Source organism: Salmo salar, chromosome 08 (assembly GCF_965601325.2).
Source record: "Salmo salar chromosome 08, fSalSal1, whole genome shotgun sequence".
NCBI lineage: Eukaryota > Metazoa > Chordata > Actinopteri > Salmoniformes > Salmonidae > Salmo > Salmo salar.
The window spans coordinates 18,860,562-18,888,089 of record NC_138298.1 but is presented as its reverse complement, the minus strand read 5'-3'; the positions used below and the strand labels follow the sequence as shown (position 1 = coordinate 18,888,089).

The 27,528-nt window shown below is 44.4% G+C and overlaps 1 protein-coding gene across 4 annotated transcripts in view; it reads right to left on the bottom strand.

Moving 5' to 3' along the window:
• The window catches only part of LOC106610164 (neuronal membrane glycoprotein M6-a), a 75,597-nt gene that overhangs the window by 32,622 nt on the left and 15,447 nt on the right, over positions 1–27,528 (bottom strand). The window contains exon 1 of one of the 4 annotated variants that reach the window (XM_014209345.3): positions 17,840–18,177. The exons of 2 other annotated variants lie outside the window; for them this stretch is intronic. In XM_014209345.3, the coding sequence (XP_014064820.1) occupies positions 17,840–17,876 (37 nt within the window). In that variant the 5' untranslated portion in view covers positions 17,877–18,177. Of the gene's footprint in view, positions 1–17,839; positions 18,178–27,528 lie in introns of those variants that run through there. One more of the 4 variants, XM_014209343.3, reaches the window with a different exon arrangement.

Sequence of the window (27,528 nt, the reverse complement as noted above, 5' to 3'; positions counted from 1 at the left end):
TCTCCACCGTCAAACATGGAGGTGGAAACATTATGCTTTGGGGGTGTTTTTCTGCTAAGGGGACAGGACAACTTCACCGCATCAAAGGGACGATGGACGGGGCCATGTACCGTCAAATCTTGGGTGAAAACCTCCTTCCCTCAACCAGGGCATTGAAAATGGGTCGTGGATGGGTATTCCAGCATGACAATGACCCAAAACACACGGCCAAGGCAACAAAGGAGTGGCTCAAGAAGAAGCACATTAAGGTCCTGGAGTGGCCTAGCCAGTCTCCAGTCCTTAATCCCATAGAAAATCTGTGGAGGGAGCTGAAGGTTCGAGTTGCCAAACGTCAGCCTCGAAACCTTAATGACTTGGAGAAGATCTGCAAAGAGGAGTGGGACAAAATCCCTCCTGAGATGTGTGCAAACCTGGTGGCCAACTACAAGAAACGTATGACCTCTGTGATTGCCAACAAGGGTTTTGCCACCAAGTACTAAGTCATGTTTTGCAGAGGGGTCAAATACTTATTTCCCTCATTAAAATGCAAATCATTTTATAACATTTTTGACATGCGTTTTTCTGGATTTTTTTGTGGTTATTCTGTCTCTCACTGTTCAAATAAACCTACTATTAAAATTATAGACTGATCATTTCTTTGTAAGTGGGCAAACGTACAAAATCAGCAGGGGATCAAATACTTTTTTCCCTCACTGTAACTAACCTAAGACAGAGACTTTTTACTAAGATTAAATGTCAGGAATTGTGAAAAACTGAGTTTAAATGTATTTGGCTAAGGTGTATGTAAACTTCTGACTTCAACTGGAGAGAGAGAGAGAGAGAGATAGATACAGACAGAGATACAGACAGGGATACATACAGTGAGAGGGATGACCCAGAGAGCTTTGGCGTCTGAGTCCTTTGGCCTGAGCCTGAGGTGTTGTTGACCTGCTCTGAGGGGTATCAGCAGTGTAATGCGGTTAATACGGCTTTAAAGGACAGATGCACTACCACTCATCCACTACCAGTCACGTATTATACTACACAGTAGGGAGAGTACAGCAGGCAGCCTGCTGCTTGATAGGCCTACAACAATTTGGTGTAGTGACAATAAATACAATGTTCTCCAATGTAGCCTACTGCAGTATTCCTTCAAAATGTTTTAACATTCTCAATATCGGTCTCAAAAGATGAGTCTGTGACAACACATGAACGATAGCCTATTGTGTATAAATGATATGGTTCAATGTGTCAGTGGTCCAATGTGGTCCAATCATTGACATGGAGTGTCCTTTTCCTTGTTTGCCCTTTTATCAATGCCGTAACTTGGCAACACTATGTTTATTCACTGAGAACCCTTGCATGGCGTTTTTGTGTCCAATCACGAAATAACAATCTGAGTTTCCCCCCTTTCATGACTTATCATTGCAGCAATTATTGACGGCAGACAGTTCTGAGCCAGCAGTTTTCTGAGCCTGCATTCCGTCTGATTAAGTAAGCCTTGGTAGCTACGGACGCTAACCCTCTTCAGCGACTGTCAAGTTCTTTGCTTGTTTGGCACACCAAGCTGATTCGTGACTGAAGCTTGGCTGGTTGGATAAAATGAAGGCGCTATGGTATCATTTGTAGAAGCAATTTGGAAGGGGCACACTGCTCTGGTCGTGTCTTTTCGAGGGTCTTTTGTGAGTTGGAACTGATGGTGATTACTGGTATTCACTAACAAATAACAAGCTGATCCGAAGCCCCTTGTAGAAAGTCTGTGTCTGGTCCTGACGTCAACAGGCCAGACTGAATGAATGAGGGGTCTGTGTTTGGGATGTTAGAATGCTCTTTTGTCTTCCACTGATTGGGCTTGTGTTATGTTCCTGGGATGGGGGGGAAGAGATGGGTAGACGGGTAGACTGACTAGAAAAACTGAGAGACAGATCGGGCGGTCGGGGTCACTGAGGTCAGTGCAGTGAGTACTGGGATTTACTGTAGGCGGTTAAGATAATGGGAGTTAGGTGACCTCTATGGTTAAGGTAATGGGAGTTAGGTGACATCTATGGTTAAGGTAATGGGAGTTTGGGGTTCAGAGAGGTTACCAATTTCTCAGTTGATTGCATTGGAGCATGATGACGGCAATATCAGCACTGTGGGTTTGATAACCACATGGGTCACTTAATTGTATGTTGTCGCAGACAAACTGAACAAGGTGAATATAATTAATTCAGTATATTAACACTCGTCATGGCAATTAAGATGTTCAGAGGTTTCTGTATTCAATCGGCCGTTCATAAAGAACAGGACATGCTATGATGACAGGTTGGGCTGATGGGGTTGAACAAGGACATGAGATGGGAAGGGCCCGAGCTCTGAGGATGCTGTGTTAGCCCACTTGGGGAGGTGGGAGGGTTGAGTCTCATGGCCAAACTCCTGAGGGTTCTGGCTGTCAGGTGGCTATAGCCTGCTGGCTTATTCACACCATGTCCAGCTGGCCTATCTGGCTAGCTAGATGTACATCTACCAGCCTCAGAGAGACAGAGCGAGAGAGAGGAAGAGAGAGAGAGGGAGAAAGACAGAGAGAGAGAGAGAGAGAGAGAGAGAGAGAGAGAGAGAGAGAGAGAGAGAGAGAGAGAGGGCCTTTTTATATACCATGTGAAAATCTCAAAAAGCCTTCTGATGATAAGAACCAGAGCACTGTCCCAACACACACACATGCCCAACGGGCCTGTAGGTCAGAGAGAAGGGTCTAAATCCTGTGACTGAGCTAGAGCCCAGACAGACTGCAGCTACTGCTCTGAGGGGTGACAGCGACACGACAAACAGCCCAGCCCAGCGTGGACCATTACCATACAATAGACAGCAATAAAGCAGTGGGCCTCAGATTGTACAAAAACAATAACAACGGACCCCTTTGTGTCTGGCGTGTGTTTCCTCAACTCTGACATGGAAAACAGCTAGCGACGAGGCAACCATGATACCGTCACTAATTCATGTAAACAACAAAGAACACAAAGGAAAACCCACCTCACAGCAATAATTCCCCCGATTACTTTTGACGCCAATTATCTAGGCTATTACACCAAGATGGCTATCTTTTTCAAAATGGCCGCCGTTTTAATTCATGGGTTTTCCATAGGTTGAATGAACATAGTTTAATATAATGTTATCTTATGGTAATACTGTGCTATTATGAATGTTCATAAATCACGATTTCTTTCCCCAATTACCCCTATTGTAAGTGTCTGTTTTTACAATGTTACTCTACGTCAGTATCAAATAACCTAAGCGCTCAATGCGGTTCTAGGCTTTATTACAATACCGTGTTGGCAGCCAAAGCTAGTAAGCAACATTAGGGTTGAAACCACAGCAGCAGAATCCTCTGCAGCATTTAAAGTCCATCTATCAACATGCGCTACGCTGTGCAGTGCAGAGAGATGCAGGAGGAATCAATGCCAGGGTTTACAGATGTTCGACTTGTTCACTAGATATATAGTCCTGTATCCAAGACATGTGACGTCTCATAGGACTCAGATCAACTACAGTGTGTAACAGTGATGAGTAACTTTGCCTGGTACCTGAACACTTGTGTTAGCTCCCCAAGCCAACCCATCGGCTTTAGCCCAGTTTGGCTAACACTGTCTTGTGGCAGGCAGGAGATCCAGAGGTGGATTTTAAAACGATAGCTCTACGGATTGAGACTTTTAGGCATCCGTTTGTGTCTCATCCATAATGTATGGTGTTGTATAAAGCAGTGAGTCATGGACACAGTGAGAAGTGATGAGGAGTGATGGAGGAGGAGGGATGGAGGACTGATGGAGGAGGGATGGAGGAGGGATGAGGAGGGATGGAGGAGGAGGGATTGGAGGAGGGATGGAGGAGGAGGGATGGAGGAGTGATGGAGGGGGAGGGGTGGAGGAGGAGGGATGGAGGAGGGATGGAGGAGGATGGGTGGAGGAGGAGGGATGGAGGAGGATGGGTGGAGGAGGAGGGATAGAGGAGTGATGGAGGAGGGATGGAGGAGTGATAGAGGAGTGATGGAGGAGGAGGGATGGAGGAGTGATGGAAGAGGGATGGAGGAGGAATGATGGAGGAGGAGTGATGGAGGAGGGATGGCGGAGGAGGGATGGAGGAGTGATGGAGGAGGGCTGGAGGGGTGATGGAGGAGGGCTGGAGGAGGGATGGAGGAGGAGTGATAGAGGAGGGATGGAGGAGGAGTGATGGAGGAGGGATGGACGAGTGATGGAGGAGTAATGGAGGAGGGATGGAGGAGGGATGGAGGAGGAGGGATGGAGGAGTTGTGATGGAGGAGGGATGGAGGAGGGATGGAGGAGTAATGGAGGAGGAGGGATGGAGGAGGGATGGAGGAGGGATGGAGGAGTGATGGAGGAGGGATGGAGGAGGGATGGAGGAGGGATGGAGGAGGGATGGAGGAGGGATGGAAGAGTGATGGAGATAACAGGAGAGGGATTTGATGGGCACAGGGGACAGGTGAGGGTACACTCTTAGAAAAAAAGGTGCTATCTAGAACCTTAAAGAGTTTTTTGGCTGTCCCCATGGGAGAACCCTTTGAAGAACCCTTTTTGGTTGCAGGTAGAAGCCTTTTGGGTTCCATGTAGAACCCTTTATACAGAGGGTTCTACATGTAACCATTAAGAGTTCTACTATGGGGACAGCCGAAGAACCCTTTTGGAACCCTTTTTACTAAGAGTGTATAGTTCCGTAATACCTCTTCCAATTCAATTCAATGTTAATGTTTTATTCTTTATCCCAGAGGGGGTAATTGTGCAGGCAAGGTGGAAAAATGTATATTCTCCTCTCTACTGTTGGCTCCTCCATTCATGCACCTTGGTTGGAGAGATAGTGTTAATTTGCTTTTGCACGGATACTAGCAGTGTGCCACTCCTCTTCCTCTGGCTGTAGCAGGTTCTTGGTCCCTGACACAGTATCACTCTTCTACAAAAGGATAATCAGAGTGATGCTCCAGAGAGGTCATGCACTGTACTGCTTGGGGAATGGTATGTGATAGCAGCTCCTCCTTTTCAACCCTTCCATTGTATTATTTACAGTTCCTCTGACCTCCACTACAGTGAGCAGTGGTGTAAAGTACTTAAGTAAAAATAATTTAAAGTACTACTTAAGTATTTTTTTGGGGTATCTGTACTTTACTTTACTATTTATATTTTTGACAACTTTCACTTTTACTTCACTACATTCCTAAAGAAAGTTATTTACATTTTCCCTGACACCCAAAAGTACTCGTTACAATTTGAATGCTTAGCGGGACAGAAAATGGTCCAATTCAGTGCCAGGGTCATCCCTGCTGCCTCTGATCTGGTGGACTCACTAAACACAAATGCTTTGTTTGTAAATTATGTCTGTGTTGGAGTGTGACCCTGGCTATCTGTTAAAAATAATGTAATTATAATATTGTGCTGTCTGGCTTGCTTAATATAAGGAATTTTAAATTATTCGTACTTTTACTTTTACTTTTGATACTTAAGTATATTTTAGCAACTACATTTACTTTTGATACTTAAGCATATTTAAAACCAAATACTTTTAGACTTTTACTCAAGTAGTATTTTACTGGGTGACTTTCACTTTTACTTGAGTCATTTTCTATTAAGGTATCTTTACTTTTACTCAAGTATGAGAATTGAATACTTTTTCCACCACTGACAGTAAGACTGAAAACACAACCCAAGCCCAGAGACATCGATGCTCTCAGGACTTTATAAAGCAATATGTAGTGTGTGTGTGTGTGTGTGTGTGTGTTTGTTTAACTATCCAAGTAGGGACGCCAATCCCTACAAGGAAAAATGCTATTTTAGGCTTAGGGGTTAGGTTTAAGGTTAGGGTTAAAATTAGGGTTAGGGTTAGAATTAAGGTTAGGGGTTAGAGGTTAGGTTTAGGATTAGGGCTAGGTTAAGGGCTAGGGTTAAGGTTAAAGTTTAGGGGTTAAGGAAAAAACGATTTTGAAAGGGAATACATTTTCTGGTACCTACAAGGATACTAAAACTGTGTGTGTGTGCGTGTGTGTATGTGTGTGGGTGTGTATTTGCTTGTGCACGTGTGTGTGTTTGTGTGTGTGTGTAAAAACAACACATCAAAACATCTCACACCACACACAGAGGACTAACCAAAATCACAAAACAAACAATCAAACCATAATTATCTAAGTTCCTTTGTCAATAATTATCTCAAACATCACTGCTAAAATAAAACGATGAATACAAACAAAAAGCTGTTGATTTAAACACATAATACGATGACCATCCCTCCATGTCAAACAGCAAAGGATTGAATCTACACAAGGTGAATGAAAAGAAAAGACCTTGACTATAATTGTCTTTGTTGTGGGAGCGTATGATTCTAGCTGATAGCATCTCCCCCCGCCGCTAAAAGCAATCCTCAACTGTCAATCATCCGGTTGCTAAGAGACAGACTCAGATTAATACAAAGAGGATACAGTGGAGGAGAGAGGGGTGGGGGGCTGGATGATATCAAAGCTGCTTCACGTACCAAGGAAAGGTTCATTTAAAACGCCCTGCCATGGTGATGTACGTCTTAACCCATCGGGATTTTTTTGGCGGTCAGAGAAAATTGAAATCTAGTAGATTTGGATGAGAAACTAACTGCTTTGAGCCTGGTGGAGAACGATAAACGTTTCTGAACGTGCGGTGACGTACACAGTTTGACTGCAGAGATGTTTCATTTTGGCTCTGCAATACGGCCATTAGCCATTCACGTAGAATTACATATAGAATTTTAAAGGATCTCCATGGCCATACAGTATTTGATCCTCATGTAACCTATAGACAGACTACAGTGATGGAAATAAACACATAGACATCCTGGCTGTACCACAACAAGCTCACAGCATCACCAAGCTGTTTCCACAACAACCCAGCTGGATTGCTCTGCGGCTATATGACCAACCAATCCCGTAGAACTCACGTCTGTAGCCATGAAGTGCTTTGAAAGGCTGGTCATGGCTCACATCAACACCATCATCCCAGAAACCCTAGACCAACTACAGTTTGCAAACCGCCACAAAAGATCCACAGATGATGCAATCTCTATTGCACTCCACACTAACCTTTCCCAACTGGACAAAAGGAACATCTACGTGAGAATGCTATTCATTGACTACAGCTCAGCATTCAACACCATAGTGCCCTCAAAGCTCATCACTAAGCTAAGGACCCTGGGACTAAACACCTCCCTCTGTAACTGGATTCTGGACTTCCTGACGGGCTGCCCCCAGGGGCTAAGGGTAGGCAACAACACATCTGCCACGCTGATCCTCAACACGGGGGCCCATCAGGGGTGCGTGCTCAGTCCCCTCCTGTACTCCCTGTTCACTCATGACTGCATGGCCAGGCACGACTTCAACACCAGCATCAAGTTTGCAGACAATACAACAGTGGTAGGCCTGATCACCAACAACGATGAGACAGCCTATAGGGAGGAGGTCAGAGACCTGGCTGTGTGGTGCCAGGGCAACAGCCTATAGCTGATCTCAATGTGATCAAGACAAAGGAGATGATTGTGGACTACAGGAAAAGGAGGACCAAGCACGCCCCCATTCTCATCAACGGGGCTGTAGTGGAGCAGGTTGAGAACTTCAAGTTCCTTGGTGTCCACATCACCAACAAACTATCATGGTCCAAACACTTAAGACAGTCATGAAGAGGGCACGACAAAGCCTATTCCCCCTCAGGAGACTGAAAAGATTTGGCATGGGTCCTCAGAAAAGGTTCTACAGCTGCACCATCGAGAGCATCCTGACTGGTTGCATCACTGCCTGGTATGGCAACTGCTCAGCCTCCGACCGCAAGGCACTACAGAGGGTAGTGCGTACGGCCCAGTACATCACTGGGGCCAACCTTGCCGCCATCCAGGACCTTTATACCAGGCGGTGTCATAGGAAGGCCCTAAAACTTGTCAAAGACTCCAGCCACCTTAGTCATAGGCTGTTCTTTTTGCTACCGCACAGCAAGCAGTACCGGAGCGCCAAGTTTAGGTCCAAGAGGCTTCTTAACAGCTTCTACCCCTAAGCCATAAGACTCCTGAACAGCTAATCAAAGGGCTACACAGACCCCTCTTTTACGCTGCTACAACTCTCTGTTTATTATCTATGCATGGTCACTTTAACTCTACCTACATGTACATATTACCTCAATTACCTCGACTAACCGGTGCCCCTGCACATTGACTCTGTACCGGTACCCCTTGTATATAGCCTTGCTATTGTTATTTTATTGCTGCTGATTAATTATTTGTTACTTTTATTTTCAATTTTTTTACTTATCTATTTTTTACTTAACACGTTTTTTCTTCTTAACTTCTTAAAGCATTGTTGGTTAGTAAACATTTCACTGTAAGGTCTACACCTGTTGTATTTGGCACATGTGACAAATCAAATTTGATTTGATTTGAATCCCACAACCGCTATACAAGCTAAGTCCTGACAGAACTCAACAACACAGGGTACTGACAGGCAAGCTGCCATTTCACAGGAAGCTATCCCTCAAAAGCCCCTCTACATGAAGGGTACTTCACTGGAAAAGTCCTGCGTCAGGGATGTCTGTCAATTAGCACCATTAGCTACAGTTTATGCACAGATGTAGGATCTTCCTGCAATGGAGGAAATGCAAACGTGTAGTGTATTTGAGGCTTCTAAAGTTTCCACTTTGAAATGTCAGATTTGATTTGCCGTAACGAAAAATGTATCAACCCCTACAAAAATGTCCATTCATTATAATCCACATTTCCTGTTGCTGCAGGATTATTTTCCTGCTGTAGCAAACTGGCTCAAATGAAGATCCTACATCTGTAGCTAAACAGAATCTGGGCTAACAGCTAATAGAATAGGAACAGGTTAACCTACGTTTAAATAACTTAAAGCTATCGCTAACAATAGCATCATGGTATAAAGCACATCCTGTTTTTGGGTTGTGTCAGATTAGGGTCTTTGTCTACAATTTAGAAGCACCACTGTCCTCTCATCCACATGGTGTTGCTCAATTAACTTGCTGTGTGGGGAAAGTGGCCATTTTGGGGAGCTGAAAAACAGCTCTGTCTTCTTTTAAGTGTTGTCAAATGCATTATTCCATAGCACGATTTTCCACAGGATGACTCATGGTAAATGTATTATTCATTCACTAGCTTTAATTCCGGGTCAGCTTAATCTAATATCCATTACCTTAACATCTCATGGTATGGGCCAAATAAACGTTGAAATAAATCAAAACCTGTATGCTTTTTGGGTAATACTTTACTTAAAGCTCACCAGTTGAATGCATTATTATTGTATCATCACTTGTTATAAGCATGCATAAACGTGGGTATCATACTATATGTCACTGGGAGTATTCAAGCTTGTCAGGGATCAATTAGATATAGCCGCAGGCCGATGTTTTTCTTGATCGGATGGTCTGGGGGCCGGAACATAATTACAAATAAATTATAGAAACTGCAAATTGACTGCAAGAAGCCCAAACATATATAATATTTGACTAAAGCATAATCGTTTCAAACCTTGCTTACATGTGTCTCTCTATTATGCGTGGGAATACTTGGGTACAGATTTCCAACATTAAAACCACTTGGAGCTGATTTCCTGGTGTTTTTACAGTCTTCTATGTCCAGCAATAAAAATTTGAAAATATTTTTCAATAAAATATCAAATGTGCTCAAAAAACGAATAATGTAACTTTGGTTATGTGTCGGGGATGCTACTATAATCAATAGCGGTGTATAGTGTTTCTGTGAGAGCATAGTAAGTGATGCCCTCCAGTAACAGATACCCTGTAATCACCCCATACATTCCCTAAGCAGGGGCATTAGGGACTGTAAGTTGTGTCATCACATCCCTGTGAGAGAGGGGAAAAGATAGCTGCATCCTATTCATTTCCACAGGTTGGTTCCCAATGACATGCCAATGCATTCCAGTCTTCACATCAATAAACTATTTTAAAGTATACCTGCACAGCAAGAGGAATGCGGTCTTTCATCAAGCGGAACGTCTTTCACACTCATATGTATCTCGTCCCTTTGAAACGCTACCTTCTATTGCTCAAAGGCTTTTAGATAGATAGTTTCACTACCACGTCGCCCCGAGAGCTGACAGTAACAAAGCTGATCTCTCTAGCAACTGTGGTAAAGAGAATAGTCTTTGGACGAAACACCCATGGCTGGAAACAGACATCGGTGCCCGTGGCAACCCTTTACCAGTCCAACAATCCAACAGCAACCTTTCCACATGTCATCCATAATACATGAGGTCTGCGGCTGCTATCAACCAAAAGAGGCATTAAATAAATATTTTTTTACGACGTCAGCCAGGGCTCGTAATAAAACACAGGGGTTAAGTACCTGGGTGCTTCCCTCAAGAGCAGCAGTCACAACAACAGACGCAGAGTTTTGAACCCTGACCTCTCCCTTCTGGCCCTGTACTTCATCTTAAATTCTGAATCAACATAGTACACAGTGCACTCACTACCTCTGCAGTCATTACGTTGGGAGTATTAAAGCTCGGACCGATGTATCACTGCGACCTCATCGCGCATTCTCACCTGCATTAGAAGAGTCTTGCTACACCATTATCCTCTAACAAGACACATTTTGGTTGAAGGCATGCGGTTGCGCAACTGACTAGTTTTCCCCTTTCCTTTCCTTTCCCTCCCTTCCTCCTCTTCAACATCATCCTCCTCCCCATCATTATCCTCAATCACCTCTGGTCTCACTTTAAGCCACCAATTCCACAACCATCTCCTAACACCAGCATGACATTGGGGAATGAGAAGTGTTAATGTCTGTGTCCTGCTATAGTGTTACTAACTGGGTTTGATTCATGTTCACTTACAGGGGGGACAAACAGGAAGTGCTAAATGATGGTGCTGGTACTAACTGCACTGTAATTAGAGGTCATTCATTAGCCTCTGTGTTAGTACAGGCACAGGCAGCATCGTAAACCAGGAACACTCGGCAACGGCATTAAACAAAGTGTCTCTTTATGGAGTCCATCCTGCGAGACACCGCAGCACTGCTAATGGCTTTGCTAATGAAATCAAATCACATTTTATTGGTTGTATACAACATATTTTGTGGCCTTGCTAGGGAGCTAGCATCTATGATGCTTTCCTGTTCCATTGCAAAAGACTGACAATGTACAATATAGCCCGAGGGTAACACTTTACCTAAGGCAAACAGATATAATGCATTATAGTACCTATGAACGCCTCATTAGGTCTTAGTATCGTCTGATAACTGCAAATGAAAATGAATTGACTGTTCTTTAGCTGACATCCTTTTATGATGACAATACAATGAACAGAATGAGCGATGATGAGTGAGCCGTGTCAGTTTGCTGTCTGGCTGGCTGTCTGCACACAGCATAACAAAACGAGTTGCTTGACTTCAATAATACTCTGCCCCAAAAACAAAAGGACGAACGCCAAAAATCGATAGAGGACAAAGCATCCCATTTTCACCCGGGGACAAATTCCATTATACATTTAAAGATGGTCCTTTTAGAACTGGCCAGTGGCATGAAAATGTAATCGTAAAGCGATCATTGTAAAACAACGATTCTCAACACAAATATGTGGCGCAATTTAGGCTACCTGTCGCATGTAGGCTACCTGTCGCAAGGACGATGGGATGGGAAATGACAAATCTCAGGCTAGATAATTGCTATTAGCCTGAAACACCACTGACATTGCACCAATCTATAGATTGTATTGTCTGTCACTGTGCACGATCAAAGTCCAATGACTATAACCCTGTCCAGCTAGATTGAGCATGCAGTTCTAGTACGTTCTACTGTGCTCTAGATTGACAGTACACACAGAGTAATTTACTCCAAGCTACATGTTAAATGTGTCATAATCAGTTGATGTTTCCTAAATGACAGTAAGTGTTGATGTAATGTCAACAAATGACTGTATTCCTGGCTGGGTGTTGAACCCATGACCTTGGTGTCACACGTCATTTAGCCTAACAATGGGGTTATACAGTGGCGCCCTGGGGAACATACAGTCTGGTAGATTAGGCTAATCAACAAAGGCCTTGAGGTAAGCAATCGTACCCATCTGAACAGAGCACAACGAAACAGTTGCTTTACTTCAATACAATTCTGCTCCAAAATACAAGCAAACAACTAAAAATGTAAGAGGAATTATTGTCCAGTTATAGCCAGTCCAGCGCTAGACAAAGTCCGCTTTCCCAGAGACCCCAGTCAGAACACTCATCGGACGTAATCGGTGGCGTTGCCCTGGTACCCTGACCTTTCTCTCAGTACTTTAGTCACCATGCTCCTCCAGCTGTAACAACGAGAAAGCTTGTTAGCATAATTGCAGTCCGGAGAGGAGTGGAGCAGACAGAAGGTAAGAGAAGGAAGCCCCGGCCGGATCTTTCTGGCCTAAATAGACTACACTAGGACCAGCCAGGCAGGACGTTTTATGACTGAAGTCCTATCAGTGCCAAGGCCAGGCTAGCAATCACCCTGGAGCAACAGAACTCTACTCCCAGACTTGCCTCCCTCCCTCCCTGTACCCTTTTCTGAAACACAGTAGGGTTGCTTCTCTGCCTTCCTCCCATTCTCCCTGCCTCTCATAGGCCTGCCTACATGCTTCTTTCCTTTGCTCCCTGCCTCCCTCCCTCTCTCCCTGCCTATATCCCTGCCTCCCTCCCTCTCTCCCTGCCTATCTCCCTGCCTCCCTCCCTCTCTCCCTGCCTATCTCCCTGCCTCCCTCCCTCTCTCCCTGCCTCTCTCCCTGCCTCCCTCCCTCTCTCCCTGCCTATCTCCCTGCCTCCCTCCCTCTCTCTCTGCCTCCCTCCCTCTCTCCCTGCCCATCTCCCTGCCTGCCTCCTTCTCTGCATGACCCCCACGGCCCACTAACTCCCTCTGCCTCTTGGATACTGAGAGTTATGGATCACTTTCTCTTAGCCAATACCCACTGGTGGGCGAAGGGTACGGTGATTTGTAGCTTATGGCTTACACAGGTACTGGATCAAGTTGATTCAGATATTTATCTTGGAACCCACAGTCTGAGTCACAGACCATCCAGAATGTAATGAAAGAGCCTAGACAAGCCCTAAGGTGAGTTTGTAGTCGGTAGAGTGTGAGGGATCTCTATAGGACTATATCACTGAAAACACTGGTTCAACATTTTATCCACACGCATAATGAGAGTATTTTTGTCACAGAACCTCAGTTTGGACCAGTGTCATTTCAGCCCCCATTTCACAGCATAGTACACTCTCTAACTATATTGTCAGGCTCAATCATTGATGCAAACCACGGTGGGCCAGTTAGTCGATTGTTTATGTACCAGAGTTAGTAACGTGACAACAATTGTCTCAACTCGGCTGTTTTTACGAACAGAAAAAAGCTCCACTGTCCTAAAAGACAAGCAACATCCAATAACGTTAACCCAAAGTGAAGGAAGAGAGTCAATTAGTCATTCAAATGGTTCAACATAAATCAGCCGCGAAAATCCCACACAGCTCTGTTACAAAAATCCAAGAGAGTGCTGATGGATGTTCATACGTCCTTACCATGGAGTTCTGTTGGTAGCAACAGCAGCATGATGCTAGCTGTAGATGGGGGAGTGCAGCCTGGGTATTTCATTTCACTCCCGCTGCGGCTTATCACGCCCGGATAAATCAATAGTGCTTCAATATTCAAACTGCCATCAGAGACCGGCTTGATTCTAATTGAATTATATTATAAGCCCTCCATTTTCCAAGCTATGAACGCTTTACAATGTGGAAGTGCTGTACTTCCTGATACAATCAACAAGAGATTGGAGGTGGTTGAAGATGACAGGGAATAGTTTATTGAAATCAGGCAGGAGTTTTTAGTCAGCAAATAGCACTTTTGTCCCAACCAGTCATCACCATAACATTCAGCATCACCGTCCCCATAATCAACACCATAACATCATCAGAATCATCACCATGTTCGTCACCGTTATGACCACAGCTGCCCGTGCTGACCCCCCACGCAGAGTACTTCCTAATGCTCTGTATTTCTAAATCTAAGTGTTTGGGGAGACCAGATATGTGTGTTTATGTGTGTGTGTGTGTGTGTGTGTTTGTGTGTGTGTGTGTTTGCGTGTGTGTGTGCGTACAGTGATTAATGTCTGTGTAAGCGTGTGTTGCCGCGTTGATATACGGGTAGGAGGTATTTGCTTTCTCAAAAATCGACACCATTACCTTGTTAATCTCCATCCTTCTTCAAACCCACTCCCGCTATCCCTCCTGCTTTCTCCAAAACAACATCCCTCCATCCATCAGAGAGAGAGAGAGAGAGAGAGAGCGAGAGAGAGAGAGTGTGAAAGAGCACCTCCCATCTCTCCGTCGTCACCACCATCGCTGTCGTTTTGTTTCTCCACAGCACATCTCTGCTCACCCAGCTACCTCCCTCCCTCCATCTCTCCTTCTGTCGTCCCTTGCCCTCTCCCTCCAATTGTCCCTTCCCTCAGCCTGCTAAAGAGATTTGCATTGATCATTTTTTTCTGTGGGTTCGGCTATATTTGTGGTTAGCCAAGTATGCTGCAATGAAGTATAGGAGACCCGCAGCCGCATAGAGGGAAGTAGAGAGAGAGCAAGCGAGAGAGAGAGAGAGAGAGAGAGAGAGAGAGAGAGAGACTATCAGTATTCTGCTATCCAACACCCCAAGGCATTTATTATTATCTCAAGAAAGCAACAACTGCCTGGACAAATATTCACAGACCCTCTGCTTTCAGCACCTGACTCTTTAGACTCTAGAGAGTATGGTAATGAAGAGATGACACGCAGGGAAACAACTAATTGAACTGGGAACTTCAAATGGTTCGAGTCCAGCAGTTGAAGATTTTCCAAAGGCCGGAGCTAACACATTTTCTCCCAGAGGTGGGTGGTGCTCACTCAGAAGTAAACAACCATCTAATCCCACCAACCCCTGTCGGTAAACATAGACTGACTCTGTTGCTGTTGCTGGCAAACTGTGATGGGGCACATTTTGGATTTGGTCACATTGAGTACCATCGCCACATGGTTGTAGTTATTTTGGCATTGGGAGAGAGAGACAGAGAAAGAGAGAGAGAGAAGGGATAGAGAGAGAGAAGAGCCAGAGACAGAGTTCTTAACATATGTTTCCCATGCAAATAAAGCTCCTTGAATTGAATTGAGAGAGAGAGAGAAACAGAGAGAGAAGAGAGAGGTAGAGAGACAGAGAGAAGAGAGACAGAGACAGAGACAGAGACAGAGAGAGAAGGGATGGAGAGAGACAGATTGAGAGTGAGAAAAAAGAAAGAAAAGATTATGGGTTCTACAAAAACAAAATGATATGTTTAAGCTGCCCTGTTTTTTTTCTCTCTCTCCCTCCATCTCTCTCTATTTCAGATGTGGGTCGGGGCTAATGAGCGATCAACAGAACAGTTACTTAAATACGCGACAGGGACCACTGGAAGGACAATGACCATGGCAGGGAACCTTCACTCACTCCCTCACTCTCTCTCTCCCCCTATCTTTCTTTCTCCCCCCCTCTCTCTCTTTCCATCTCTCTCTCTCGCTCTCTCTCCCTCCCGCTTCTCTCCCTCCCTCCCTCTCTCTATCTCATAGTCATAGTCTCTCTCTCTCTCTCTCTCCCTTCCCCCTCTCTCACTCCCTCTTTCTCATTCTCAATTCAACTCTCTCTCTCTCTCTCTCTCTCCCCCCTCTCTCACTCCCTCTTTCTCATTCTCAATTCAATTCAAGGGGATTTATTGGCATGGGAAACATGTTTACATTGCCAAAGGAAGTGAAATGGATAAGCAAAAGTGAAACAAAGAATAAAAAGTGAACAGTAAATATTACACTCACACAAGTTCCAAAAGAATAAAGACATTTAAAATGTCATATTATGTCTATATACAGTGTTGTAACGATGTGCAAATAGTTTAAGTACAAAAGGGACAATAAATAAACATACATATGGGTTGTATTTACAATGGTGTTTGTTCTTCACTGGTTGCCCTTTTCTTGTGGCAACAGGTCATAAATCTGGCTGCTGTGATGGCACACTGGTATTTCACCCAGTAGATATGGGAGTTTATCAAAATTGGATTTGTTTTCAAATTCTTTGTGGGTCTGTGTAATCTGAGGGAAATATGTGTCTCTAATATGGTCATACATTTGGCAGGAGGTTAGGAAGTGCACCTCAGTTTCCACCTCATTTTGTGGGCAGTGTGCACATAGCCTGTCTTCTCTTGAGAGCCAGGTCTGCCTACGGCGGCCTCTCTCAATAGCAAGGCTATGATCACTGAGTCTGTACATAGTCAAAGCTTTCCTTAAGTTTGGGTCAGTTACAGTGGTCAAGTATTCTGCCACTGTGTACTCCCTGTTTAGGGCCAAATAGCATTCTAGTTGCTCTGTTTTTTTGTTAATTCTTTCCAATGTGCCAAGTAATTATCTTTTTGTTTTTCTCAGGATTTGGTTGGGTCTAGTTGTGTTGCTGTCCTGGGGCTCTGTGGGGTATGTTTGTGTTTGTGAACAGAGCCCCAGGACCAGCTTGCTTAGGGTACTCTTCTCCAGGTTCATCTCTCTGTAGGTGATGCCTTTGTTATGGAAGAATATCGCTGTCTCTCTCCCCCTCTGTCTCTCTCTCTACACTCCAACCCCAAGTGTAACCTTTTGTAACCTGTTTTTAGTGGAGGGGCGGGGTGTGTGGTTCATATGTGTAAATTGTGTATGTGAAAGCGGCGTGGGGGAGGAGGTAAAGGGGAGGAAGGAAGGAAGGAAGGAAGGAAGGAAGGAAGGAAGGAAGGAAGGAAGGAAGGAAGGAAGGAAGGAAGGAAGGAAGGAAGGAAGGAAGGAAGGAAGGAAGGAAGGAGGAGGAAGGAAGGAAGGAAGGAAGGAAGGAAGGAAGGAAGGAAGGAAGGAAGGAAGGAAGGAAGGAAGGAAGGAAGGAAGGAAGGAAGGGCAGCATCTGCTTGGGCTAAAGATGGGTCCCCATGCTTTTCTCTGATTGGCTAAGAGTGTCCGTCATCTATAAAAACAGTCAGAAATATTCATTCCATCTCCATAACAGAAAACGCATTCACATTTTTCATTCATAATGGGTATATAGTGTTAGCTAGCGCTGCATACGTGTTCTGTTGATCCCCCCTCGACAAGACAACACCCGCCCATCCTCCAGCACAGTGCCATTAAATGAGATGAATGGTACAGCTGCCATACACCCCGCCACTAAACAAACAACTGTTACTGGGTCAAAGGGACAGGAGGACAGACAGGCGTGCTAATCTGATTTGAGATGATTTGAGCTTAGATAGCATTGTAATGGCTGCATTGTTTCCATACCCGGGGAAAATGGAGAGAGTGAGTGAAGGAGGGAGGGATGGAGGGAGGGAAGTGAATTCACTTCTCTTCTGTCTCTTGTGAGCCGCCAAGAGAAGCGTTCAAGCAGAAGACAAGACAATTCCCACGGACCCCCTCTCCAATCCACCACTCAACAAACAAGGGACCCCCAAACACCCGCCTCCTTCTCTCTGCCTCCCTCCCTCCCTCCCTCCCTCCATCCTCCCCACCCTCCACCCTTCAAAACAGCATTGCTCAAATCAAAATAAAACCAGCGCAATTCCAATGAACTCTGAACGATGATGACAATCAATAATAATGAAAAAAATCTCCCGAAAACACTCAAGTAATTACAATCCATGTGTTTCTTAGTCTGCATCAGTAGCTTATTCTTTGCTTGGCAGCATCCAAATACATGTCTGTGTCAAAGAGAGAGTGTGTAACATAGGCATACAGTACATACAGTTGCAGCAGCAGCAACACAAAGGAAAAATGGATAGCTCCGAGATATTTAAAAAATGTTTTTAAAGATTTTACACCGTACCTTTTGAATTCTGTCCTTCTTCCATATTCTCTTCCATTGTGACTGGGTTTTTGTCCACTTCGATTTCAATACACGGAAATTTCACAAAGCCTTTCGGTCAGAAGTGGATAAAGCCTCCTCTCGGCTGGGTGTGTGTACAGTGTGAGTGTGTGTTGGGGTGTGTTTTGTCCCCTAGCTGTGAGTTGTGGCGTTGTAGCAGTGAGCAGCTCCTAGGGAAGTCCGCTCTCAGTGTTGTGCTGTCTCTCTCAGACTCTCACTCACTCCCTTCCCTCGCTCCTCTCTCTCTCTCTCTCTGGCACTCACACGCCTCCCTCTCTTTCACCCGTATCTCTCTCTCTCTCTCCCTCCCTTTCTCTGTCTCTCCCTCTCTCTTCTTTCTCTCCCCCCCACTTTCTCCTTCTCTCTCTCTCTCTCTCCCCCCACTTTCTCCTTCTCTCTCTCTCTCTCTCTCTCTCTCCTCTCTCTCCTCTCCCTCTCTCTCTCTCTCTCTCTCTATCTCTCTCTCTCTCAGAGCGCGGCAGCCCCTGATCTCATTCCTTCTGTTCTTCTGATGATGATCAATTCCTCCTGTCCATTAATAGAAACCGCAACACCAGGAAGCACATAACTGGACTGGGAGAGAAAAATCAAACTCCTCTTCCCTTGAAATGTCTTAAGCATAAACATGAATAACCATGTTTTTGAAGGAAGGAGTGTAAAGGGAAGACTGAGTCCAGGAGGAATGCAAAGAGCAACTCTACTTCCCTGTGAGTTTCTTTAAATGGAAATTGAGAACAATACTGCTGAATTGGGAAGGCAGAAAAGGAGGAATGGGCTTCGCTACAAGGAGAAAGACATAAGCAGGTGTTCAGCCATAAAAACAAGGGATTGAGGGTCTGTATTAGAAGCAGGATGGTGAAAGCAGCAGCAGCAGCAGCCCGGCACACTGTGAGCAGATGGAGGGGTGTAACCAGCCCAACAGCCACTCTCCCTCGCACCCTCCTCCCCCACCAAACCCCCCTGTTTTTTTAGCGTAAATGGAAGAGCCCGCCAGTCAGCCTGCCTGTGGTTAAGTTATGCTGCACTGACTAGTGAAAGGAAGAGGATATATGTTTTTACCTTCTGATATTGAATTATGCCTTTTTCATTGCGGTTCATTGCTTTTTCATTGCGGTGTTGGGCTTAGATGGCAGTATGTCTGTGTGTTGTCACAAAGGTATACAGTGCTATGGCTCTCAAAGAACCCCTTTCTCAATGACAAAGAGTATTGATGAGACTTTTTGTTGTTGCTAGCACTAGTCGGCTGTACCTGCGCCAAAACTCTTTTGAAAAAGTGAGCCAACATGTTTTCAGCACTTTTATTTCCATGACTGATCCATGCTCTCTCCTGTCTCTGCAGCAGACATAATGGTGAGCAATATGTTCAGGAACATCAAATCACAATAAAATCACAGTATCAAATCACAATGCATATAGAATGGTGAGAACCGTAATACCTATCGTATCGGCACCTAAATATCGTGATACCGTATGGTGAGGTCCTTGGCAATCCCCAGCCCTAACACGCACGCTCGCACGCACACGTGCACACACACACACTCACACATATCTCTGTCGTTTATAGAGTGACTGATTTACAGTATAGGGGATGCTGTAGGGGTTTTACAGGGGAGGTCATATACACAAAGAGAACAGAATGACAACGTTTCCTAGGGGTTGTTGTCTTATGTAGCTGGTCTTAAAGCTCTGGGACAGGTTCTCATAGCGCCTCAGGACACAGGCACTCCTGGTTGATCCCTATAGGGTTACAGGGTTGGTGAGGGAAGCAGGCAGTAATTGTGATTGAACCCGATGCCCCAGAAGACTATGTTAACCCTCTGAACTAAAGGCTTTAGCCTCAGAGAAGGTTAGTCATCAGACAGGTCCCTCTTGCAAAAGAGATTGTATCTCAATGAGACGAACCTGTATAAAGGTTAAATGAAGACAATCGATCACTGGTTACACGTAGATCGATTTGAGCTGTGTATCTCCACTCTGCCTGGTTCCCCAGCACGCCAGCCAGTACTACCGAGGGCTACTGTCTGAATGAAGCACTGATTGGTTATGGTTGGTGAGTACAATCAGGGCTGGACACAGCACTAATCAGTCACACTGTTCTGGCCAACAGCCAACACACACACACACACACACACACACACACACACACACACACACAAAATCGCTCTGGCGGAAGAGTTGGCGCAAAAATGTAGCGCTGCGTGGTACTGCTTCGTACACACAGGCGCACATTGAGATAAGACCTGCAGCCAAATCAATGATCTCTCAATCAATCAATATTAGCAATTGGTGTTAAATGATGACAATAGAATGGTAACAAAAAAAACACACGTTAAATGTGACAGCACATGATGATAAAAATGATGAAAATGCAAACGAGGAATCAAGTTCATTATTAAAACACACACAGATGAAATAACCCATAGCTGTCTTTAACTGCTGTGTGAATCTGATCCTGTTCGTTTTCTATGCCGTCAGCAGCAGTGGCACGTCCACATAAAGACAAGTGGGAGACCTGAGCACGACTCTGCACGGAGGCAGCGGTAACCACGGCGCGTGTCGCTCTGCATGCAGCTGCAGGCACGACAGCCTAGCAACGACAGCACGAGCTGCGCGCCTGGCGACGGCGGTGAGATGTGATGTGGCGGCCGCGCCCGAGATGAAAATGATTGGCTGCAGTCAGCCAGGTCATTAACAATGAGAAGGAAGAGAGCAGATAGAATGCAAGGAATCACAGAATGACAAAATGAAATTGAGCCGCAGACTCCAGAGAAAAGCAGCGCAGCTGATAATAATTGTGTGCAAGTAGTGCCAGAGCAGAGTTGATCTGGGCAGAGGAGGAGTGAGGAGTGACCCTGCATCAGGTATGGTCTGAGGGGAGCGTAGAGCTCACGTTGATGAAAGACACTGTAGATAGGAATACGGAGTGGATGTGGAATCAGATACGGTTGGGCTGACAGCTGATAGAAGATCTCAGGACTGAATCAGATCGTCTAGACGCACAAGGCAGATAGTCTAGACGGATAGGAGATAGAAGAACGATACTGAATGAAATACTGAATCACATTGATTCAGATACTACAGATACTGGAAGTAAGCCATGTGCTTCTGTGTAGAATTCAAGTGACAGGAATGTAGGCCTACCGCGCCAATGAACAACGACAGATTAAAACCGTTTTATTTTTTTGTGACACTCACAGTGCAGACTGTTGAGTTATTTTTCCTTTGCTAATTATGCTATGAACCAGCCACTTATCTGGCCATTACTATGCTATTAATGTCTGTAATCTCAGCTACGGGTTTGTTTCTCACGCATACTAATCAGACAATGGAGAGCGCCATGACAACCTGAGATTGGCTAGAGTGGCAGAGAGGTTGAGTTTCTGAGAACCTAGGGCCAGGATGGATGACTCATACCACAGGCCTGGACGTAGGCCCGCGCCCGCACACCCTCACAACTGCTTCTGTATCGCTGGTAGAACAAGACAATGTTCCAACGACAAAACAATAAAATCTTCTCTACTATACAAGTTGTAATTTTCTCAAGAGACACATTACTGAAACCAAGACGCAGACTCAACATACCGATAGGCTAGAAAATGTCATGTAATCATTCTGAATATTTAATTTTTTTATTTTTATTTCACCTTTATTTAACCAGGTAGGCAAGTTGAGAACAAGTTCTCATTTACAATTGCGACCTGGCCAAGATAAAGCAAAGCAGTTCGACAACATACAAAAACACAGAGTTACACATGGAGTAAAACAACATACAATCAATGATGCAGTAGAAAAAAATAAGACTATATACAATGTGAGCAAATGATGTGAGATAAGGGAGGTAGAGGCAAAAAGGCCATGGTGGCAAAGTAAATAAAGTATAGCATGTAAAGCACTGGAATGGTAGATTTGTAGTTTGAAGAAAGTTCAAAGTTAAAATATAAATAATATAAAGGAATATAAAGGATAAATAAAGGAGCAAAATAAATTAAATAAATAAATACAGTAGGGGAAGAGGTAGTAGTTTGGGCTAAATTATAGATGGGCTATGTACAGGTGCAGTGATCTGGGAGCTGCTCTGATAGCTGGTGCTTAAAGCTAGTGAGGGAGATAAGTGTTTCCAGTTTCAGAGATTTTTGTAGTTCGTTCCAGTCATTGGCAGCAGAGAACTGGAAGGAGAGATGACCAAAGGAGGAGTTGGCTTTAGGGGTGACCAGAGAGATATACCTGCTGGAGCGCGTGCTACAGGTGGATGCTGCTATGGTGACCAGTGAGCGGAGATAACCTGGAGCCAATGTGTTTGGCGACGATTATGAAGCGAAGGCCAGCCAACGAGAGCGTACAGGTCGCAGTGGTGGGTAGTATATGGGGCTTTGGTGACAAAACGGATGGCACTGTGATAGACTGCATCCAGCTTGGTGAGTAGGGTATTGGAGGCTATTTTGTAAATGACATCGCCAAAGTCGAGGATTGGTAGGATGGTCAGTTTTACGAGGGTATGTTTGGCAGCATGAGTGAAGGATGCTTTGTTGCGAAATAGGAAGCCAATTCTAGATTTAACTTTGGATTGGAGATGATTGATGTGAGTCTGGAAGGAGAGTTTACAGTCTAACCAGACACCTAGGTATTTGTAGTTGTCCACAAATTCTAAGTTAGAACCGTCCAGAGAAGTGATGCTGGACAGGCGGGCAGGTGCAGGCAGCGATCGGTTGAAGAGCATGCATTTAGTTTTACTTGTGTTTAGGAGCAGTTGGAGACCACGGAAGGAGAGTTGAATGGCTTTGAAGCTCGTCTGGAGGATTGTTAACACAGTGTCCAAAGAAGGGCCAGAAGTATACAGAATGGTGTCGTCTGCGTAGAGGTGGATCAGAGATTCACCAGCAGCAAGAGCGACATCATTGATGTGTACAGAGAAAAGAGTTGGCCCAATAATTGAACCCTGTGGTACCCCCATAGAGACTGCCAGAGGTCCGGACAGCAGGCCCTCGATTTGACACACTTAACTCTGTCAGAGAAGTAGTTGGTGAACCAGGCGACGCAATCGTTTGAGAAACCAAGGCTACTGAGTCTGCCGATGAGGATGTGGTGATTAACAGAGTCAAAAGCTTTGGCCAGGTCAATGAATACGGCAGCACAGTATTGTTTCATATCGATGGCGGTTACGATGTCGTTTAGGACCTTGAGCGTTGCTGAGGTGCACCCATGACCAGCTCTGAAACCAGATTGCATAGCGGAGAGCGTGCGGTGGGATTCGAAATGGTCGGTAATCTGTTTGTTGACTTGGCTTTCGAAGACCTTAGAAAGGCAGGGTAGGATGGATATAGGTCTGTAGCAATTTGGGTCAAGAGTGTCACCTCCTTTGAAGAGGGGGATGACAGCAGCTGCTTTCCAATCTATGGGAATCTCAGACGACACGAAAGAGAGATTGAACAGGCTAGTAATAGGGGTTGCAATAATTTCGGCAGATAATTTTAGAAAGAAAGGGTCCAGATTGTCAAGCCCAGCTGATTTGTAGGGGTCCAGATTTTGCAGCTCTTTCAGAACATCAGCGTAATGGATTTGGGAGAAGGAGAAATGGGGGAGGCTTGGGCGAGTAGCTGCGGGGGGTGCAGTGCTGTTGAATGCAGTAGGGGTAGTTAGGTGGAAAGCATGGCCAGCCATAGAAAAATTCTTATTGAAATTCTCAATTATAGTGGGCTTATCGGTGGTGACAGAGTTTCCTATCCTCAGTGCAGTGGGCAGTTGGGAGGAGGTGTTCTTATTCTCCATGGACTTTACAATGTCCCAGAACTTTTTAGAGTTGGAGTTGCATGAAGCGAATTTCTGTTTGAAAAAGCTAGCCTTGGCGTTTCTAACTGCCTGTGTGTATTGGTTTCTAACTTCCCTGAAAAGTTGCATATCGCGGGGGCAGTTCGATGCTAATGCAGAACGCCACAGGATATTTTTGTGTTGGTTAAGGGCAGTCAGGTCTGGGGAGAACCAAGGGCTATATCTGTTCCTGGTTCTACATTTCTTGAATGGGGCATGCTTATTTAAGATGGTGAGGAAGGCATTTAAAAAAAATAACCAGGCATCCTCTACTGACGGGATGAGGTCAATATCCTTCCAGGATACCCGGGCCAGGTCGATTAGAAAGGCTTGCTCGTTGAAATGTTTCAGGGAGCGTTTGACTGTGATGAGTGGAGGTCGTTTGACCACTGACCCATTACGGGTGCAGGCAATGAGGCAGTGATCGCTGAGATCTTGGTTGAAAACAGCAGAGGTGTATTTAGAGGGCACGTTGGTTAGGATGATATCTATGAGGGTGCCAGTGTTTGCGGCTTTGGGGTTGTACCTGGTGGGTTCATTAATAATTTGTGTGAGATTGAGGGCATCAAGCTTGGATTGTAGGATGGCTGGAGTGTTAAGCATGTCCCAGTTTAGGTCACCTAGTAGCACGAGCTCTGAAGATAGATGGGGGGCAATCAGTTCACATATGGTGTCCAGAGCACAGCTAGGGGCCGAGGGGGGTCTATAGCAGGCGGCAACGGTGAGAGACTTGTTTTTGGAGAGGTGGATTTTTAAAAGTAGAAGTTCAAATTGTTTGGGTACAGACCTGGATAGCAGGACAGAACTCTGCAGGCTATCTCTGCAGTAGATTGCAACACCGCCCCCTTTGGTCGTTCTATCTTGTCTGAAAACGTTGTAGTTAGGGATGAAGATTACAGATTTCAATATATGCCATACAGATTAATTATGAATTCATTATTTGGTTAATTGTACATTATTAAACATTGCTTACCTCTAGGACCTAGGTTATTAAATAGCAGCATAATTGTTGTTTTAAATGAGGGCTGTAGAAGGTTGACAAACAGTACTATGCAGAGACTGTATTGGCTCTAACATGGGTGGAAGACTTCTATGTACAGTTGAATAGTTGTGAGTATGTATGTTACTATGTACTTTAGGACTAATAGTTGTGAGTATGTATGTTGCTATGTACTTTAGGAATAATAGTTGTGAGTATGTATGTTACTATGTACTTTAGGAATAATAGTTGTGAGTATGTAAGTCAGCAGCTGATAGGTGGTATAAGGAGATTAGACAGTATGCCTCCTTGTTATCATAAAATAATGTCCCAACAGCCGCCAACTCTAGGAATCAAACAGATGGTGTGTGTGTGTGTGTGTGTGTGTGTATGCATACGTGTCTGTGTTCATTTTAGCCCGTTTGTGTATTTGTTGTCATACAATGAAGGTTCAACCACTTTGAAGACCATTGTATGTCCTACATCAGCCTCTCTGACTGAACATATACAGTAGGCTTAGATAACCATCTAGTTTGGGTTCTATGAAATTCAGAACAGGCTGCATTAGACCTGGGGTTTGACCCCACATGTGGATCTGCTGTCATCTATGTCCACTATATGATCCTGTAGGTAACATGATAACACACCCAGAAAAACAAAAAAAAGAAATTGTATGAAATGTATGCATTCACTACTGTAAGTCGCTCTGGATAAGAGTGTCTGCTAAATGACTTAAATGTAAATGTAAATGTCTATGGATCTGCCTGGCTCTTTGTGTGTGTGTGTGTGTGTGTGCGTGCGTGCGTGTGTGTGTGTGTGTGTGTGTGTGTACAGTATATTCTGTTCTTCTGATACTCAGTACTGAGATCTAAGTTGAGGCAAAATCAAAAATTGACAGTAGTCTACCATATTGTCAATGACCACATTATTTGACTAACAAAATCAGCCAGCACTTTAAATAGCCTAGTCTCAATACAGTGCAAGTATATTTGGATGCTTTGTACTGATCCTGAAAGCAACCAGTTGGTGTGATGGTTGTTGTGGCCTATCTCTCTGCTTGCTCTGCTACCGACTTCCTATCTCCTAGACACACGACTTCAAACGCGCTGTCTCTTTCCAGACTGAGGCAGCTTCTGAATCTATTACAGGCTACAAAAAACACGTCTCTCTTTCTCTCTGACGTATTCAAGAGTTCATGTATCTAAACATTTCATAGAGAATGTGTCTTCGTCTAAGCACTCTCCCCTCCACATACAGAGAGAGAGAGAGAGAGAGAGAGAGAGAGAGAGAGAGAGAGAGAGAGAGAGAGAGAGAGAGAGAGAGAGAGAGAGAGAGAGAGAGAGAGAGAGAGAGAGAGAGAGAGAGAGAGAGAGAGAGGAGAGAGAGAGAGAGAGAGAGAACCCAAAGCCCCCATAGGATTCCCCTAGCAGAGGCTGTTCATTGCTCAAACGGATTGCTGGGAGCAGAGGAGTGTTGAAGTGACATAATCGGGACTGCCGGCCTGCGTAGCCTATCCATTATAGAGAGGCTGTAGTGCTGGAGTGGTGCACAGACTAGAGCTCGCACCCTACAGAAAACAGAGAGACAGACATTTTAGATTCCACAAGCTATTTCCATTGTAAACAACTGGTGGTAGATTCTGTGTATGTGTTTATGTGTGGAGAAACACAGGCTTACAACATATGGGGCCTGTTCAGGGGGGGTGAAATGTTTAGGAGTGTTCCAATAAAAATTATTTTGTGTGTAGAACAGGAATGACTGTCTACGTAGAATAGAATGCAATGTACCTAATCAAGTCAGCTCTAGACGTTCCATTTCTATCTTCACTCTGAGGATTTTATTTTGAACGTCCTGGACATTTCAGCCAACCGAATGAACAACTTGAATGTTGCTAGTTTACATGAGAGCGGAAGCTATTAACACAAATATGCAAGCTATTCACAAGCACGGAAGTGTGTATGTTGACATATTAAGACGCACTCTTTGGTTGATATGATGAAAATCACGGCGATGCTTCAAATCCATTTGTGAACATAAGAAACTCACCTAATGAATAAACAAAGCATATTTTGTACGATTTTCTGTTATAATTTTAGTCAGAAGTATCACGACTTGTTACTTAACAGAGAAGTAAGTTAGAGGGCTGTTCTTCAAAGAACCATCACTTCACTTTCAAGATGGAAAATGAAAGATTTTTTCAGTGGTGCGGGGTTGCACTTTCCAGCTCGAGCCGCCACATATATCTGACTACAGTATATGCAGTGAAATGAATATGTCTGTGAGGGCAAAGTCACTGAGTTATTCCCAGACAAGACAAAGCCATGTCACATGATAGCATGAATGATGCCAAAGGTAGTGGACATTGTCTCCTACTGAGTCTTCACAGCAGTACATAGGAGGCTGGCGGGAGGAGCTGTAGGAGGACAGGCTCATTGTAATGGCTGGAATGGAATCCATGGAACGAAGTCAAACATGTGGTTTCCATATGTCTGATTTGCTTGATACCATAAAATGCATTCCATTCCAGCCTCCTCTGCAGTAGCAGTGACATATTATGTAGGGTTATATGCATATGTACAGTATGTATAACCTTACATAAATGTATATATACAGTATGTATAACCTTACATACATGTATATGTACAGTATGTATAACCTTACATAAATGTATATGTACAGTATGTATAACCTTACTTAAATGTATATGTACAGTATGTATAACCTTACATAAATGTATATGTACAGTATGTGTATAACCTTACATAAATGTATATGTACAGTATGTATAATCTTACATAAATGCATATGTACAGTATGTATAACCTTACATAAATGTATATGTACAGTATGTGTATAACCTTACATA